Raw genomic sequence first — 19,340 nt, forward strand, 5'->3', positions numbered from 1 at the left:
GCAGAGGGCAGGATGGAAGATGAGAGGCCGTGAGTTCCTGTCTGGTGGCAGCTGAGGCCCCATGTCTGCAAGCTGCAGCCCAGTGGTCCCTCTTGCCCATGGCTATCTATCTGGAGAACAGTAAATGCTCAATAAATATTTTCTAAATTTATGTTGAATGGATGGACTTCATGGAAGGACAGGTACTTCTACTGTGCATATAATCCAGTCTCTAGAATACTCCCTGTCTTTTAAGTTGTACTTCTATCAAGAGGTAGAATAAAAAAATAAATCTGAGCCCAGGATGATATTCCTGATTCAGCCCTTTCCCATCTTAAAAACAAACAAAAAAACCCACTGCTGCCCAGTCGATTCTGACTCATAGTGACCCTAGAGGACGGAGCGGAACTGCCCCGCAGGGTTTCCAAGGAGCGGTTGGTGGATTTGAGCTGCTGACCTTTTGGTTAGCCGCTGAGCTCTTAACCACCGTGCCACCAGGGCTCCTTCCTTGAAACCACTAATTGGGTCTTCATGCGGCACTCCGCACGCATGGCCATATTTAGCTCTCCCAACACCTCTAGGAGCTGGCACACTACCTGCCTTGTCAGGGTGAGAGAACGAAGGCGCCGAGAGGCAGGATTCCTGGGCGTCTGTTCTTACCCACTATTCTGTATGGCCTCCCTGGTTAAAGTCATTCACTAATGGCTAGATTCTAAGAGTCTCCCCAAAACATCAAGAAGCTCGGTAATCCTCACCACCCGACAATTTCACAAAAAGCCCTCCATGGAGATCATCACCTTTGAGAAGGTAGCTTTATTTCCTAAAGCAAAATTCCATCGTTAAGACACTTAAGGTCCATGCTTCCCTACAGGAACCTATCATGTGCTAAACGAACGGTCTGTTGCTCGGAATTTAGTGGTTATCAGCGGCTACAACTGTGGCGTCCGTGGATGTTTGAGTCCAGAAATCTATCCGGCAAAGTTATTCTCAAATCTCTCACACATACACAGCAAACACAAATGAACGCATAAAACCTGGTATCTGATAAAAAGACTTGCTGAAAACACCTGCTGTTAAAAAATATGCTCTTGTAGGGGAAGGGATCAACCCTTTCATCCAATAAAAAGAAAACAATAAAATCAAAAGCAATTAAACTTAGGTGCCCGTATAAAGGGGACGTGCGAGAACGCTCTGACTTACATACCTGAGGTATGATTGACATTTTCTTCCTTAAATCATGAAGTCCAATTTCAGTTGTCAAGATCTTATCAATCCAAATTCTACCTTCGGGTTCTGACAATCTAAAAAGGGCCGAAATGAGGGAACTTTTCCCAGCTCCCGTTCTTCCCACAATTCCAACCTACAAAGAGATCCAGCAAGAAGGATTAAAAAATAACATCAAGTGACAAACCTAAAAGGAAACTTGGGTTTTTGAAGATGATTAAGGGAGTTTTATACTGAGTATATTCTCTAAGAGTTTCCCAACCTCAGTACTGCTGACACTCTGCACTGGACAATTCTTTGCTGTGTGGGGCGGACCCGCACGTCGTAGGATGTTTAGTAGCATCCCTGGCTTCTACTTACTGGAACCCATTAGTACCCCCCGATTTTTTTTTTTTTTTTTAAGTATTTTATTGTGTTTTCGGTGAAAGTTTACACAGTAAAATACGTTCCCATTTAACAATTTCTATTTATACATTATTGTTCAGTGACATTAGTTACATTTTCCACATTGTGTCAACATTCTATTATATCCATTCTGATTGTTCCATTTCCATTAATCTAGCTTCCCTCCCCTTCTCATCTTTGCTTTAGGTTAAATGTTGACCATTTGGTCTCATACAGATTTTTTTTTTTTTTTCTTTTTTTTAGCTAAAAGAGCATAATATGTTATTTAGCTGAAAGGTGACCTCTGGGAGTGGTTTCAGTTCAAAGTTTAAAGAGTACCTCTGGGCCACAGTCTCAGAAGTTCCTCTTGTCTCTACTAGTCCAGTTATGTCTGGCCTTTTTTTTTTTTTTAAATAATTTTTATTATGCTTTAAGTGAAAGTTTACAAATCAAGACAGTCTCTCACAAATAAACTTATATACACCTTACTACATACTCCCACTTACTCTCCCCCTAATGAGTCAGCCCACTCCCTCCTTCCAGCCTCTCCTTTCGTGACTATTCTACCAGTTTCTAACCCCCTCTACCCTCTCATCTCCCCTCCAGACAGGAGATGCCAACATAGTCTCAAGGGTCCACCTGATGCAAGTAGCTCACTCCTCATCAGCATCTCTCTCTAACCCACTGTTCAGTGCAATTCATGTCTGATGAGTTGGCTTCGGGAATGGTTCCTCTCGTTGGCCAACAGAAGGTTTGGGGACCATGACTGCCGGGATTCTTCTAGTCTTAGTCAGACCATTAAGTCTGGTCTTTTCATGAGAAATTTGGGATCTGCATCCCTCTGATCTCCTGCTCCCTCAGGGGTTCTCTGTTGTGCTCCCTGTCAGGGCAGTCATTGGTTGTGGCCGGGCACCATCTAGTTCTTCTGGTCTCAGGATGATGTAGTCTCTAGTTCATGTAGCCCTTTCTGTCTCTTGGGCTCATAATTACTTTGTGATCTTGGTGTTCTTCACTCTCCTTTGATCCAGGTGCATCTTAGATGGCCGCCTGCTAGCATTTAAGACCCCAGGTGCCATACTTCAAAGTGAGTACCCCCAGTTTTAACCAAAAATGTCGGCGGACATTGCCACACGTTCCCTAAGAAGCAAAGTCACCCCTGGTTGGGAACTACTGGAGTTAAAAGAGTTAAAAAGAACAGAATCTGTCTGCTGGAGTGAAAGACCATCATCCGCCCAAGTCATCTATGGAAAGTCTGTCTTTAAATTCACCTTATTCTGAGGTTCGGGCATTGTGAACCTTCAGCGTTTCTTGGATCATTTCACAGAGGTATTAACAGTTCAAATTGGAAGTGCTATATATAAACAAGTATTCATTTTTCCAGGGTACTATCACCAAAGACAGATTATTCGGTGGTAGAAAAACGAAATTGGTTCCTGATATTAAATATCTGGTTATGCTGTGTCTTGAAAAGAAACATCTTAGATTTTTTAAATGCATGTCTCAGTGTCTTAAAAGCCAGTAACCAGCAGCCTAAATACACATCATGAGAGAAACAACAACAACATCTGCTATTTATATGGGACCTTTCATCTGAGCAGTTCAAAAGGCATTTTACAAACCAATTAATACTTACAATTGCCCCCTTGGGAAAGATACGTGTCAAGTATCATCCCTCTTATTAAAATGGAATCACAGAGAAACTAAGTGAACTGACAATAAGATCAAAGAATCAATATGATGCAGATGAAACGCTGGTCAGGAATGAAGTGGTATTATTAAACCAGCCTTCGGATATGTGTGTTTAAACCTGTATGCAGAAACCGGCCTTTTTACTCATGAGCTTGCCCCAATTGTGGATTCACCGGTGGCAGCTGCCTAACAGACTACATCATCTTTATTTAGGAATCTGGAATCAATGAAGAGTGTCAGACACATCTTCAGTCATCTGTAAAGTACGTTAAATCCAGTCAATTTAAACGAACTCACTGCTTTCCACAGAGGGGAACTAAACTTTACTGACTACTGATAATAGGTTAGGAACTTTACATATTATCTCATTTCAATATCTCCACATTTAAAAAATTTAAATCTGTAAAATCAACAATAAACCAGAAACCAAATGTGTTGTCTTTGAGTCGATTCTAGCTCATCATGACCCTATAGGACAGAGCAGAACTGCCCTACAGGGTTCCCGAGGAGCGGCTGGTGGATTCCAACTGCTGACCTTTTGGTTAGCAGCCAAACACTTAACCACTGCGCCACCAGGGCCCCAAAATCAGTAACAGCCCCTCAAAAAAAGAATTTAGCTTCATAATTAGGGACTAGGTTTAATGAAAGTGGCTTTAGCTAATTTTATTATCTTTCTAGCTGTTTTCTAACTTACGGCAAGAACTAATTTATATTTTACACCTGGGTCATCTTCTGCATATAAATAGGGCCTAAGAGCGTGCGCACACACGCACACATACACACTCACACACCTCATGTGTGTTTGTGGGTATCTCTGAGTATTCTCGTATGTAAATAAACACACATCTAGAAGTGTAGTTAGAGCTACAGCTGCTAACCAAGAGACTGGCAGTTCAAATCCACCAGGTACTTCCTGGGAACTGTATGGGGCAGTTCTACTCTGTCCTTTAGGGTCACTATGAGTTGGAATCAACTTGATGGCAAAGGGTTTTCTTGTGAGAACGGACAGCTGTTTACGTGCCGTTGGCTCTAGAGCAAACTGACCCATCAGTGCAAACCAGAACATCTGCAGATGACTGGTAAATGGCTGGGGTGGGCCCCTCAAAAGTGGGGGACACCAAGGGCGGCCTAAGACCACAAGACGGGGAGCTCTGACCTCCAGTGAGGAGAATAAGAGAAAGCCAACTCAAAACCTGGCTCTGGCTATTTCTGCTGTTGAAGGTCACCGACACTGCGGAGTCAAACTCTTTCAATGGCCATCTGGGTTTATTAACTGCCTGTGGCAAAAATCACCAAGTTGGTTGTTTTACATTCATTCATAACACCCTAAAGACACTCTCAGACAGTATTATTTTAGTGGCTTTGGAATTGTCCCTCTGTCTTTCCACACTGATGACGACACCAACACGTTTGACATTTGCACCTGGGTGCCTCTTTCATCCATCAAACTCAACAAGATCAATACCCAATGGCTCACTCAAAACAGCTGCTCCTTTTGACTTCTCCCCCATTTTCATCTCATAACTCACACGCTCAACTGTTCACCTTACTTCCAGCCTTCTCTAACTCCAGCCTGGCACCAAGCCCTGAAGACTCTACTTCTGCACTATTTCTTGACTCAATTCCTTCATTTTAATCCTCAGAGCCACGACCTGAGTACAAGGCTGTACTGTCTTTGCCAAAAACAACCGACCCATGAAAAATCTTAAGTTTCCCAATTATAAGGAGTACAAATGAATTTGAAAGTAGCCACAACCCCAACTTTCTGATAGAACCACACTCACCATGTTGCATTTTACTTCTGGATGTGTGTATGTGTGTACACAAATGTGGTCCTGAAGATACAAACTCATACTTAAACTAAATGGATTATGAATGCACTGCTGTAATCTGTTTTTGCTTACTATTTCATAAAAATATTTATTTTTAATGGCTATGTGGTCATGATATACAGTATATATGACGGTTATTTATCAAATTCCCTATATTAGGGTATTTAGGCTCTCTCTGATATTTTGCTGTTATAAACAACACTGTGTTAAATATCCTTTAAGCTAAATCTTTGCAAGCAAACTTAATTATTTCCTTAAGATAAATTCTTAGATGTGGAATTGCTGAGAAACAGGTATGAACATTTTTGAAGGAGGCTGTCAAGTACTGCCAAACTACCGTCCAGAAATATGATACCAATTTATACTCCCACCTGTTTCCCTGCACACTGGCAAATCTAGGTGTTATAGCTTTGTTTTGATTAGCATTAGCTTGATTCCAAAAAGCAGACTCACTTCCCCCATGACATCTTGCTAGGATCACACGATACCTACAGTTTCTTCTTCCACGTCTCCCTGCTATAATCTACTCGCACTCATCTCTCAAACTCCCAAAGGACAGCTTTGTAGCTATCACGCCCCACTGGGAAATCCCCACGAACTGTCCCAATTCACCTTTCATCTGTAATCTCAATGCGTCTGCTTCCTTGGGATTATGAGGTGGTTTGGAGGGTTCAATGTGTGTTATATACCTGATAGTTTATTTCTCAGCGTAGGGGCTGAATGATCCCACTGCACCCCTCCCTCCACACCAAAAAAAAGATATGTCCACATTCTAATTCCTGGGACCTGTGAATTTTACCTTTTTTTGGGAAAAGGGTCTTTTTTTCTTCATTAAGTTAAGGATCTTGAGATAAGCAGATCACACTGGATTAACTGGGTGGACCCTAAACCCCGTGTGGAGTCTTTATAAGGAACACAGAGGAGAAATGCAGAGAAAAGGGGCAGGTGATGTGAAGACAGGGCCAGAGAGTAGAGTGATGCAGCCACAAGCCAAGGAACACCTGGAGCCACCGAAAGCTGAAGAGGCAAGGACAGATTTCCCCATGCACCTTCAGAGAAGCATGGCTCTGCTGACACCTTGCTTTCAGACTTCCTGCCTCCAGAACTGTTGTTTTAAGCCATCAAGTTGGTGGAACTTTGTCATGCAGCCCTACCACACTCACTGATACACAGAATATCCTCTTGAGGTGTGTCTCTTACTCTCCGTTCACACAAGTCCTAGGTTCCTAAATATGCAATCCTACCTCACTCACTAGTGGGTTCCGGAATGCCTGTCCCATGCATTTCCACCTGCTGACATCCTAGCCACAGATCACAAAGTCTGTCTCGAATGCCGCATTCCTTGAAAAGTCTCCACCTGTCCCCTCATGTGGACTTCTCCCACCTCTAGAGGATGTAACATGACCTTTTCCTAAACATCTATAAACATTTTGTAGTCTCTTACCAACTTTATCCTGTCTTATATAACAGGCATTTGGAAACCTTGGTGGCGCACTGGTTAAGAGCTATGGCTGCTAAACAAAAGGTTCGCAGTTCAAATCTACCAGGCGGTCTTTGGAAACTGTATGGGGCAGTTTTTATGGCTGCCGTATTTTTTCTACTGAATTGAAGGTGTAACTGGATTCACCTGTGTATTGCTTATGATGTTGTGTAAAAAACAGGCATTCCAAAGAAAGCTGAGGAATTTAAGTCGGGCTGAGAAATTTATAGAAAATCTATTGCCATATTGTTCAGATGGTATTACCACATTGTTCAGCTTATCTTAATAATCTGGGCAGAGAAGACAGACATGACTGATGAATCCTACAGCCCTAAATACACTGCAAATGACCAGTCCCTAAGATTCATGGGGCAGGCAACAATTTATGCAGTGTCAAAAAACCAAACCAAACCTGTTACCGTTGAGTTGATTCCAACTCATAGCGACCCTGTAGGACAGAGCAGAACTGCCCCACAGGGTTTCTAAGGATCGGCTGGCTGGTGGATTCGAACTGCTGACCTTTTGGTTAGCAGCCGAGCTCTTAGCCACAGTGCCGCCAGGGCTTGTTAGGCAGTGTCCTAAGTGGTTAAATTCATTTTACATCCTATGATAACGACAGCTATATTTTATCAAGCATTTACTTTGTGCTGCTCTCTGTGCTAGGAGCTTCTTACACGTCTTGTTTAATTTATAAAACAACTCTAGAGGTTAGGTCCTAAAATTATTTCCATTTTACGAAACAGGAAACTTAGGCTTAGTGAGATGAACTAACTTGCCTGAGGTAATAGAGCCCGTAAGTGGCAGAATGGCACTCAACGTCAGGTCCGTCTGTCCCTTGCCCACTCTGCTGACTGCCTCCTCATGTGGTGACAAGTGACAACGGGCTGGCAAACCACTTTGATGGCCTGGCACCTCATTCCCTCTGTCTGACTAGAAGGGAGAAAAGTGGGGAAAGGTGGGGCTGAGGTGAAGGAACTGGCCTACCACAGGGCTCCCACTGCCAGGCATTTAAAGCATGATGTGGGATGCAGGTGAGTACAACGTGCTGGGTGAGCAAGAAAGAAAACAGGCATCTATGAGCAAAGAGGGCACCTGCAGCCAGGTGGGCTACAGCTGTGGGCAGCACACAGTTGGGGCAGGGAGAGACCCCTGAAGCTAAGTGGGTGACAGGGTAACTGGGGACAGGTCTAACAGACCAGCTACCCTGCTCAGGGTAGTGAGACCAATTTTTGATCCCATCAGATGGTGGTGAAAGGGCCTCAGATATATTGCTGTGTCTGCTGGACTCTGGACCCCGGGCCCAGGCTGGGCTGAGCCTGGGGTGAACACCTTCACCACCAGCAGGAGGCTAGAGCAGGGACAGAGGCTGATATGAGGAACGGAAACTGCTGTGACAGCAGACAGTCGCTACCGAAAAGGTGCAAATAAATGCAGAAACTCAGGATAAAGCAAGACATAAATTGTCACGCAAACTCACAATTTTCCGAGTATAAAAGTGAGAAAATCAGTAGGGCATGAGTGGTACAGGGCTTTCTAGAGTCTCATGTTTGGCCACAGAGGGGTTGGGGTAATTCATTTGTTCAACTGCATACTGTCAAAGGGGGTTTCGTGGAAACTACGGGTTTATCAGTCATCAAAACTCACTTATGGGAGACAGATGACTTAGAGAACTTAAATGTCTACACAAATCATCTGGGGATTCTGCTCAAATGTGATTCGGATCCAGGAGGGCTGGGTGGGCCCAAAACTCTGTGTTTCTAATCAGTTCCTGGCAATGTGGATGCTGCTGGTCCAGGAACCCCAGTCTGAGCAGTGAGGACTTAGAAAGCTGGCAGTGAAGTGGGACAACCTGGGCGTGAGGGGAGGGGTTTCTAAGAAAATATTATGTAAAAAAAAAAGAGAGAGAAAATGTAGGAAACTAATATTTTTGCACATTATAGCAAGGTCTAGTACACATCTGTAAAAATGTATTATCCAAGTAATAGCTCTGAGCAAGAAAAAAATAACAAACCAAAAATCAATCTACCTCGAGAGCTGGAAAATGCTTTAAAATGGCCCAGTACTCTCTAAAATGATCAAATCAACCACAAAATCATCTAAATGAAAAATGCAGCCAGTGTTTAGATTCTAACCAGGAAGCCCAGAGCAGTATTTACCTCATTTTTGGTTCTTTATTTTTGCTTGCTATTTCTACCGTGAGTTAGGAACCTGTTTGGTGCCTATTACATTCTCCTGTTTATTATAACTTCCGGGAATCTGGATAGCAGAGGAAACAATTTAAAGGAAATAAAGCACCATTTCTGCTGTGCTGGCACATTCCCGTGCCCTCGCTCAATCAAATCCCACACCAAAGGGGTGTTCTGAAGTAATGGGGGCCAGGGACAGGTATAGGGAAGATGAAAACTGGATATACATACGCAGAATGAAATAATTTCACGACAATGCTGCCTGAATACAATTTCTAAATACATAAACGGAGCTAAATGCGGTGTTGTGAGTGGGCCCAGAAACAAATCAAAAAGCAAGTTCTTGCAGTTATTCTAATTCGGTCTTCAAATTCAATTTACCCTCAAACATTTTAGAATCTCTGGTAAAATCCTATGATTTGGGGGTCTTAAGATAGAAGAACACAGACCTGAGGACAGATGCTATGTTTTCCAACAGCGTTTCTTAGATAATTCATACTTTATTGCTCCATGGGAAATTTTAGATACATGCAAATTAACAGGATTAAGTTCACAGCATAAGCACGTCGTTTGTGAGTAAGCAAAGATCCCTTTAGAGTGCTATCAGGGACCGAATTTGAAAGAGATCACTTTCATCAAGAGGTACAGTTTATGTTTTCCCTACACAGTGCCTCTCACCTTGGTCCCGACCTACAATGAAACCATGCACATAATTAAGGTCCAGCTTTTGCCAAGTGGCTTACTAAAGCTGCTCCCTGGGTATCATTTGGGCATTAAGTGGTGCGTTTATTCTTTCATGTCACAAGGGTTTCATTCATTAAATTACTGCTATCGTCCACTAAATGGATCTGTGGTGGAACGAGAATTGAAAAGGACAGCTCTTAAAATATTTAACACTCACATCTAGGTAATGGGTTGTTTACCAGAGTTAAGTCTTGCTGTGTGTGTGTGTTTTTGTTACTGGTTTCTTCCTACCTGCACATCACTCACTCTCACAGCCAACGGTGACTCGGCACGCACTGTATGCCACGTACCAGGCCATTTTCTGGGGAACACAGATGAACATGAGATACTCTCTGATCTTAAGAAGCCTCAGGTAGTATGAGCTATAGACCCATAATGACAAATGGCGCCACAGATGCTATCTTAAAAGAATACAAAGGATCATGTGGAAGAACAGAGGGCTTCACAGAAGTGGAGACATCTGAACTGACTGAAAATGAGTAAGCTTTCCACAGTCACACAAATGGAGGGCAGGGTACCTCAGGCAGAGGGGCAATGTGTGTCCTGCTGGGAGCTGGGGGGTGAGGGGTGCACGAGGCTTTGGGAAAACAGGGAGTCCCCTGAGAGGAGGGGGTGTGTGCACATGTGTGAGTTCAGGCTGGAAAGGAAGGCAGTGGAAGACTGTCCTACTGTCTGTTCTGGTTTGGCTCCTCCAAGAACGCGCCTCACCTCAGCCAAGGGCCCCAAGCCAAGTGTGAGGCAACACTGCTGGCCAACTTCAGACACTGGGAGAATTGACTTACAAACCTCTCGCCATCTCCCACCTGTACCGTTCTCTTGCCTTTGGTTTAACTGACTTCTAGGTCAGTTAAGGTTAGGTTCCTTTGCTGCCTCCAGTTTGGGTCTCTGGTTCCTGACCCCTGACTGCAACACGGGCTTGGGCTTTCCAGGAACTACCAGCTGGGCATGAGCTCCTACTGGAGTGAGCCTGTAGCCTCGTGATGGTCCCAGCAGGCAGCTCACAGAGGTCAGGAGCTAGCAAGGAGCCACACAAGAATCAGGTTTACATTTCAGGGAAAAAAACAAACCAACCAACCAGTCTAGGGGTGGGAGGCAGAGAACAGACAGCAATGTATGAGGGCAAGACTACGAAAAAGGCCAAGGAACAAAGGAGGAAGGCTTGAATGAAATTGTGGCAATGAGGAAGAAGAGGGAAGGATTTCAGAAATATAAAGTAAGAACTAATAGGAACTAGATATTGGCAGGTTAATGACAAGGAACAGGAAGAGTCAGGGTTGACTTCTAAGACTCAGGCTCAGCTGATGAGGCGTTAAATGTATTATTCCACATAAGGTTGAGCTCTAGCTCTGTGGCCTAGGGCCCACCAATCACCACATTATCAGCTGAGCTGTGTCTCTCAAAAAGATGTTGAAGTCTTAAATACCCATACCTGTGAATGTGACACTGTTTGGAAATAAGGATTCTTTTGTTATGTAATGAGGTCATACCAGAGTAGACAAAAAAACCAAACCTGTTGACCTATAGGACAGGGTAGAACTGCCCCATGAGGTTTCCAAGGAGCAACTGGTAGATCAGAACTGCCGATCTTTTGGTTAGCAGTTGTAGCTCGCCATTGTTCACTGCAGCTCTTAACCACTGCACTACAAGAGTAGGATGGCTCCTAAACCTAATCTCTTCTGAATGGTATCTTACAAAAAGGGAAAACAAACACTGAAAGATGTACACACTGGGAAAAGAGATCAGGTAAGGATCCATCTACAAGCCAAGGAATGCCAAGGAACTCCAAGGGCTACAGACAGGTATGGATCCTCCCCTAGAGCTGATGCTCTGATTTGAATTTCTAGCCTCCAAAGCTGTGAGATGATAAATCCCTATTTTTGGAGGCACCTATTCGTGCTGTTTTTGTCATGGTAGCCCTTGGAAACTAAGACACACCATAGGGCGGCCAACAAGAGTGAGGGAAGGCACATTGACACTCAGGTTCCAGGGTCGCTTTCCAAGAATTACCTTAGTATCGCTGATCTAATTTACGTCTGTAGGGTAATGCTGTTCAGTTCTATGCATCCCCTCCCTAATGGGATCAGCTTTGCTCGTCCCCAAAGCATGCTGGGGATGAATTTGGGACAGGCTCGGGCTAAGGTACAAGGCCAGGAGTAGCATGACTGGGCCAGTGGCTGAGGCCAAAGAATGCCTTAGCAACAAGAAGGAAAACATCTGGGCCTGGACGTGAAGTCCCTGGGAACACTGACTGCCCAAGGATGTGGGAGAAAACGATGAGCTTCGGTCCTAGCTGGAATGGTATATAAGCTTGTGTCCCTTGCTAGGTGGTTGCAGAAAATGCTCCAGCCGGCCGCCACTGGAGAGCAGCTGCTTGCCTATGTCAGTAAGTTTCCCTGAATAAACGTATGAATCTGGAAAGGGCTATGTGTCAGTTCTTCAGATTATCTTCCAGGATGCACAGGGAAGGGCTTTCCTTGCTGGGGCTGTCCCCCAACAATATCCGTATCAAACCAAACCAAACCTGTTGCCATCGAGTTGATTCCAACTCATAACAAACCCATAGAACAGAGTAGAGTTTCCAAGAAGTGGCTAGTGGATTCAAACTGCTGACCTTTTGGTCAGCAGCCGATCACTTAACCCAGTGCGCCACCAGGGCTCCATTGACATCCAGAGAGGAACAAAAAGTTCCCTCAACACGCTCCTGAGGAAGCCAATATGTAAATACAGTATTCAACCTTTAGTTGAAATTTTAAAGAGGCAAGATGGTTTAAACAAACCTTTTCTCTTGATTTTATGAGTGCTGTCAGGTGCTTCAACACGAGGGGCCCATCCAAACTGTATGTGAAGTTAACGTTATCAAAGACAATCACGCCTTCGTGGGGCCATGTCGGTGGCGGGCGTTTCTGGTATTCCCAAGGTGCTTCTTTTTCTAAGTTTGTATATTCGATCACCCTTTCTACTGAAATCATCTGAAAGAGACGTGATATCCACGTGTGTTAGAAACGGAGGGGCTCGTGGATGCATTTTAATAGACTGTAAATCAAACCTTTTCTACACAGCTGGTTAAAGATAACTCAGGTCTTACATCCTCAGAGGACAGAAGCAGGAGATTGGTGAGGCCTTTTATGATTTACATACTTGTTCATCACCTTATAACACTTTCACTCATAGTCACTTCCTTTGATATTATATTAAAATTAAAAGAATTAGAGAAATGAATGCTAGTATTTTATTTGCCCACTTTTCACATCTGAATAAAAAGCAAAAGGACTGTATAAAAGAAAAAATTCTGATAATTATAATAAACAATCTTTTGCTACAGAAGGTCTATCTATCACATGTGAGTACTTAACCCCACCGTGTCACTAGGGCTCCTTACACACTGACTAAGCCCTCCTAAATAACCATAACCTGGCACTTTGGCCTAGTATGCCCCAAGAGTGGTCTGTCCTAGCAGAAAAGGACAGCAGCAGTCGAAGCTGTCCTGCCCTCGGTATGACAGACACATAGGAGAATAAATCCCCAAATGCCAGCAGGGGGCTATTAATTAAACAAACAACCTCAAAATACTAAATTCTTCTTTTACTGGGAATGAGGAATCGCCCCTAAGAAACAAAAATAAACAGGCCTCTACAAAATTAGCTTATATCCTCTCTACTATTCAGAACCGCCCTCCTACAGAGACATTTATTACATTTGAAGACAGCTTGCGATGAATATAAAACCTGCTGACATAGCATACATAAGACTGAGGAAAAGATGTATATATTTTATTTTACATTAACTTTAAACAGATGGAGGAAGGATCTAACAAACTCTGTTAGCTATGATGCAAAAATAACAGTTTTAATATTTTACATAAGAATTGCTTTTATGCCATTTAATGGCAAGGAGACTTGAAAAGGCTCAGAATGTTAGGATAAACACTACCATATTCTCAACTTCGGCGCTTTGTCTAACACACCACTGGAACATCCCCATGAGCGTGAGAGCGTAGGACAATGACAGGCCAACCTGCCCAGCATCCAAACCTAAATGAGGGGGAAGAAGGGGAATAAAGTCAAACCCAGTCCTAACCCCAAGGCTGGCTCCTTCTGCCATGTTACCGAGAGAACCCCATTATAATGCTTAAACAATCTGTACATACATGAAAACAGTTGTGCTTTTAATATCTGTTGATTGAGATCATGATATAATGAAAAAAATGCATTAAAAAAAAAAATCAAACCCCTTGTTGTTGAGATGATTCTGACTCATTGTGACCCTACAGGACAGAGGAGAACTGCCCCATAGAGTTTCCAAGGAGTGGCTGGTAGATTCAAACCATTGACCTTTTGTTTAAGGGCCCTAGCTCTTAACCACTGCACAGCCACTATGAATTCAGAAAGACTATTAAATTTAGGGATTTATTAATTCCAACAGGATCGACATACATTTGAAAAACAGTATCATACATGCGGAGGCCCTGCGTGGGTAACAACTGAAAGGTTGGAGGTTCGAGTTTACCCAGAGGTGTCGCAAAAGGCCTGGTGATCTACTTGCAACAAATCCGTGGTTGAAAATCCTATGGAGCACAGTTCTACTCTGATACCCCTAGGGTGGTCATGAGTCAGTGTTCACGCGACCGCAACTGGTATTACGTATGTGAAGAATGATGCTATTATGCAGACATTTGTCATTGTGGTTCAAGGGCCATTACATAATTCCACTTTCTACGTGCAATGCAACCACAAGTCAGAAACCAATGAAAACAAGGAAATGGGTTCCAATAGCCAACACTCTTGAATTTAAACTACTACCCTCATTCTTCCATTGTTAAATAATGGACTTCAGTGTTGTTAATCTGAAATAATAAGGGATGGTCAATTCATGCCACGCACGCCACCACATGCTCGTCTGTTACCCGTGTGGCAGTGACGGAAACACTCTTTCCAGCTGAGAATCCTTCTCCACCTAGTGCTCCAGGCAGCTACACCATTAGATAAGAGGAGCCCAATGAGATGGATTGACACGGTGGCTATGACAATGGGCTTAAGCTTAACAACGATTGTCAGGATGGTAGAGGACTGGGTAGTGTGTCATTCTGTTGTACATACGGTCCCTATGAGTTGGAACTGAATCAACAGCACTTAACAACAACAAAATTAAAATCCTCCCTGGATACAGTGCTTAACACAGTAAGCCCAGCTCTCTCCCCACAACCACCAGACACCATCAGGAATGTTCAGAATGGCGGCTTGCAATGTGTGTGCAGGCCTCCACCTATTCAAAGACAGATAAAGGGAATCCATCAAGACCAAAATGACTTCTCTGAAAGGGTCACACTGCTGAATCACATTCAACCTGACACCCTGTAAGCACTTAAAAGCAATTCAATAGAACTATCATAAGAACCAAACACTATATAATATCAGACAACGTGGCAAGAGTTTAGTAACTGTAAACATAGGTCTAAATTGTAATCATACCATAAATAGTTACTGACATCTGCACTTACTTTTTGCCAGAATCAGGGACCCAAAGGCAACGATGATGACAAAGATGGCACAGATGGCATCCAGACGCACAGCGAACCATCGGGATGTCGTCAAAAACAAGAACCAAGCCTCTGGATTTACGAAACATTAAGGGCCATAATGAATGAGCAGAAAAACTGTATTAACTGTGTCGTACGTGGGAGAACACTTCACTCAGTTGAGCTGTGGAAGGTTTTTACACAGAGTAGGGCAGCAATTTAACAGCTGGTGTGGAGCTGCACTCCCGAGGAACCTTAAGATTCCAAAAAGCTAAGTGATACAAGACAATATATGATACACATTGTATGAAACAGAACGGTGGCTCTGTGGGAAACACGTACTGAAATATTCAACCCAGAGGTTATAAACAGAAACACAGATTATAATACAGAACGTGGAAATATGGCCTCCTAACGCATTTCTTGCAGTGCGGAGCCTCAGGGTGAAGCTCATCCTTTCATCCTCTCACAGGGTTGACTGGTCCCAGTTATCCAATAGCAGAGAGTGCAGCCTCCCATTTTTTTCTAGAACCTTCCATATTTACCACAGGTCCTACACATAGTGGCTATTCCTTAGGAACCTGTATCTAAAAGACCATCTTGCTAAATGAATCTACATGTAGTTTTCAAAGTGCTACTCTATTTTTCAAAATACAATAAAGACTAGGAAAACAGGCCAGGACGTTGTAGATTTAGAGAAAATTCTGAAATTTCTAAATGGGACAGACTCCATTGGCCAGAGAATTTTACACTATCAAGTGGGTGACAAGTCTAATCAGAAAACTGATTTCCTCAGTCACTTCTGCCATCCTGAATGGTCTGAAGTCGGCAACCTATGGCCCGTGGGTCAAGAAAAGCCCATTTCCTGTCTTTGCTAATAAAGTTTTATTGAAACACAACCGCACCTATCTGCTGATGTCTTATCTATTCCTGCTTTCACACTACAACAGCACTGTTGAACAGCTGCATCTGAGACAGTACTGGCTCGCACCGACAATGCCTCAAATATTTACTATCAGCCCCTTTATAAAAAAGTTTTCTGACCCCTGCCCTAAAGGGAGAAAAAGCCATAAGGCACAGTGATAGAAGGAATATATAAGCTAGTCAGAGAAAGGAAAGCAGTGGTCGGACTGGGAAAGAGGAAGTGCAGACAGAATTCCAAGAGAAGCCAAACCCACAGGGGAGAGGAAAATGTGCAAGGTGAAGGATGTGGGGTGAGCAGGTGGTGCAGGCCAACAAAGCCGCCTGAGGGGTGGCGTCATGCCTAAGGAGGCGACCTATCATTCAGCCCGTGAAACCATTTCCACAGACTTACAGACCTGAATGCAGATCCTGGTGAGCATCAAAGAGTTCCTGAAATCGCTCTTCAGCTCTGTATGCCCGGATGGTCCACAGTCCCTGAAGAGAAGATGATAGGTGGGAAAACACTGGACTTCGTGCTGGGGAAGCAAACACAGACAAAAAAACAGAACAGCTCGGTGAGGCCAGATGTAAGGAGGCCAGCTGTGTGGTCTCACATCCTACCAAATAATGGTTCCAGGGCTCTGAACTTTGTGGCCCTGGCAGCATTTCAAGAACAAACAACACCCCTTCTGTAGCAAACACTCCATGTCTACCCTCAAACTCCTGTTCAAACCACATTTCACTTTGTCATTGTGTTGTTAGGTGCCAAGTCGGTCGACTCATAGTGACCCCATGTACAACAGAATGAAACACTGCCCAGTCCTGTGCCAACCTCACAATCGTTGCTATGCTTGAGTCCATCATTGCAGCCACTGTGTCAACCCATCTCGTGGAGAGTCTTCCTCTATTTTTGCTGACCTTGTACTTTAATTTCACTTTAATGACCTTGAGATGACAGCCTCTATTTAAACCTATCTTTGATCAAATTCAAATCTAGCTATAATTCCTTCTTTGCTAACTCAAATTCAAGGTCCTATTCAAGCATGATCTCCTTACTATTATTCTGTGATATCGCTGCAGGCAGAAATAATTCTTCACTAATTTTTGAGTCAGTAGCTTCTTTTCTTTTTTAATTTTACTGTGCTTTAGGTGAAAGTTCATAGCATGAATTAGTTTTTCTTTCAAAAATTTATAAATTGTTTTGTGACATTGGCTGTATTCCCTGCAATGTGTCATCACTCTCCCCATTTCCCTTTACACCCCGGATTTCCTGTGTCCATTCGTCCAGGTTTCCTGTCTCTTCCTGCCTTCTTGTCTTTGCTTTTGGGCAAGTGCTGCCCATTTGGTCTCATACCTGATTGAACTAAGATGCATGTTCCTCATGTGTATTATTGTTTGTGCTATAAAACAAAAAAAACCAAACCTGTTGCTGGCAAATCGATTCTGACTCATAGCAACCCTACAGGACACAGCAGAACTGCCCCACAGGGTTTCCAAGGAGCGGAGTGGCTGGTGGATTCAAATTCCTGGCCTTTTTATTAGCAATCGAGCTGTTAACCATTGTGCCACCAGGGCTCCGCCTGTGTTATAAACAAGTCTAATCTTTGGCTGAAAGATGGACTTCAGAGTGGTTTCAGAGTTCTGAGTGAACAGGGTATCTGGGGGCCATAGTCTCGGGTGTCCCTACAGTCTCTGTCAGACCAGTAAGTGTGCTCTTAGCTTTTTTTTTTTTTTTTTTTAATATTTCTCTGTTGGAGTACTCACCACACTTAACTATAATTAGCTAGTTATGTGAATCCACCACTTGTCTCTCAGTTTGTCATGCTGTGGTGGCTTGTGTGTTGCTATGATGCTGAAAGCTATGCCACCAGTATTTCAAATACTAGCAGCATCATCCATAGTGGACAGGTTTTGGCGAAGCTTCCAGACTAAGACAGACTAGGAAGAGAGGCCTGGTGATGTACTTCTTAAAATTAGTCAACGAAAACCTTATGGATCACAACAGAATATTGTCTGATATAGTGCCTTAGGGTTGGAAGACACTCAAAATACATCAATGGACTCGAGCATACCAATGATTCTGAAGATGGCAGGGGACAGGGTAATGTTTTGCTCTGTTTTACATGGGTTCGCCATGAGCTGGAGCTGACTCGATGGCAACTGAGACCAACAACATCATTTGTGTATTCTCTCTCCATCATACGTGTATTCTCTCTCCATCAGACATTACTACTTTCTTGAGGGCAGGGATAAAATCACTGTATTCCAGTAACTCAAGTTGTGATCAATAATTAGGTTGAACTGACATTTTGTCATCTCCCTGTGATCCGAGGAATCTTTGTCTGTTTATTCACTTGAGGAAAGTTTCCTTATGGGGCTCCAGGTGCCCAGGTGGAGCTTTTTTGATGCAGTGGTTAAGAGTTCGGCTGCTAGCCGTAAGGTCAGCAGTTCAAATCCACCAGCCCCTCCTTGGAAACCCCATGGGGCAGTTCTACTCTGTCCTATATGGTTGCCACGAATCAGAGTCAACTCGACAGCAATGGGTAATGCGATGTGCCTAGGTATTGCATTGCCCCTGGGACCCGAACCTTTCTAGCCACGATGTCTTTGAATAGTCTTGACTTCCACACCAGGAGCCTGGTATGTGTCTTCGTACTGCCCTGCTGGAAACTTGCTGCATTGTTTGGAGGTCTCTGTGGCATGTTACATTGCTACTACCCTTTCAGAATCTGACCATGGCCTTACTGACTTCATCACCTTTGCAGAATTAAAATAGACTAATTCCCTTCTGTGTAACACATTTTGAGCTGGGGCCTGAAGACATTACAGACCATTTGCTTCTCTAACCTGGCAGTGGACTGTGCAATGTTGTGTTCTGTCGTACACGGGATCGATCTACATGGAAGTAGACTGCCAGGCCTTTCTTCCTAGTCCGTCAGTCTGGATGCTCTGCTGAAACCTGTTCAGCATCATGGCAACACACAAGCCTCCAACGACAGATGGGTGGTGGCTGCACACGAGGCGCAGTGGCCGGGAATCAAACTCTGGTCTCCTGCATGGAAGGTGAGAATTCTACCACTGAACCACCCCTGCTCTCTATCCTGAAGTAGGCTTATATAATACTGGTGACATCGGTCAGCAGTTACAGACAAATATAACCCAACATTTCCTAGAACACAAAACAGCGTTTTCACGATCCCAGGCCCCTTTGGGACATACCCCATAATGACAGCACATTGTCTCTGGGAAGGGTCGGACAGGGAACTACACACAAAGACCTTGATCTGACAGCCTTGCTGCAAATGTTAATGCCATGTGAGATCTTTTGTTATTACTATGTTTTTTATTCCCTCAGTTTCAGGTTCTAGCACCTCTGGAAGTGCTCAGGAAGCACTTTACAAATA

At 43.6% G+C, this 19,340-nt stretch overlaps 1 protein-coding gene across 1 annotated transcript in view; it reads right to left on the minus strand.

The window, feature by feature from the left end:
* The window catches only part of ABCC4 (ATP binding cassette subfamily C member 4), a 324,633-nt gene that overhangs the window by 57,974 nt on the left and 247,319 nt on the right, over positions 1-19,340 (minus strand). Inside the window, exons 22-26 of the mRNA XM_049853454.1 lie at positions 16,353-16,472; positions 15,016-15,126; positions 13,449-13,549; positions 12,296-12,487; positions 1,184-1,339 (exon numbers count right to left, since the gene is read on the minus strand). Coding sequence (XP_049709411.1) covers positions 1,184-1,339; positions 12,296-12,487; positions 13,449-13,549; positions 15,016-15,126; positions 16,353-16,472 — 680 coding nt within the window. The remainder of the gene's footprint in view (positions 1-1,183; positions 1,340-12,295; positions 12,488-13,448; positions 13,550-15,015; positions 15,127-16,352; positions 16,473-19,340) is intronic.

The sequence above is a fragment of the Elephas maximus genome, chromosome 14 (assembly GCF_024166365.1).
Source record: "Elephas maximus indicus isolate mEleMax1 chromosome 14, mEleMax1 primary haplotype, whole genome shotgun sequence".
NCBI classification, from domain to species: domain Eukaryota; kingdom Metazoa; phylum Chordata; class Mammalia; order Proboscidea; family Elephantidae; genus Elephas; species Elephas maximus.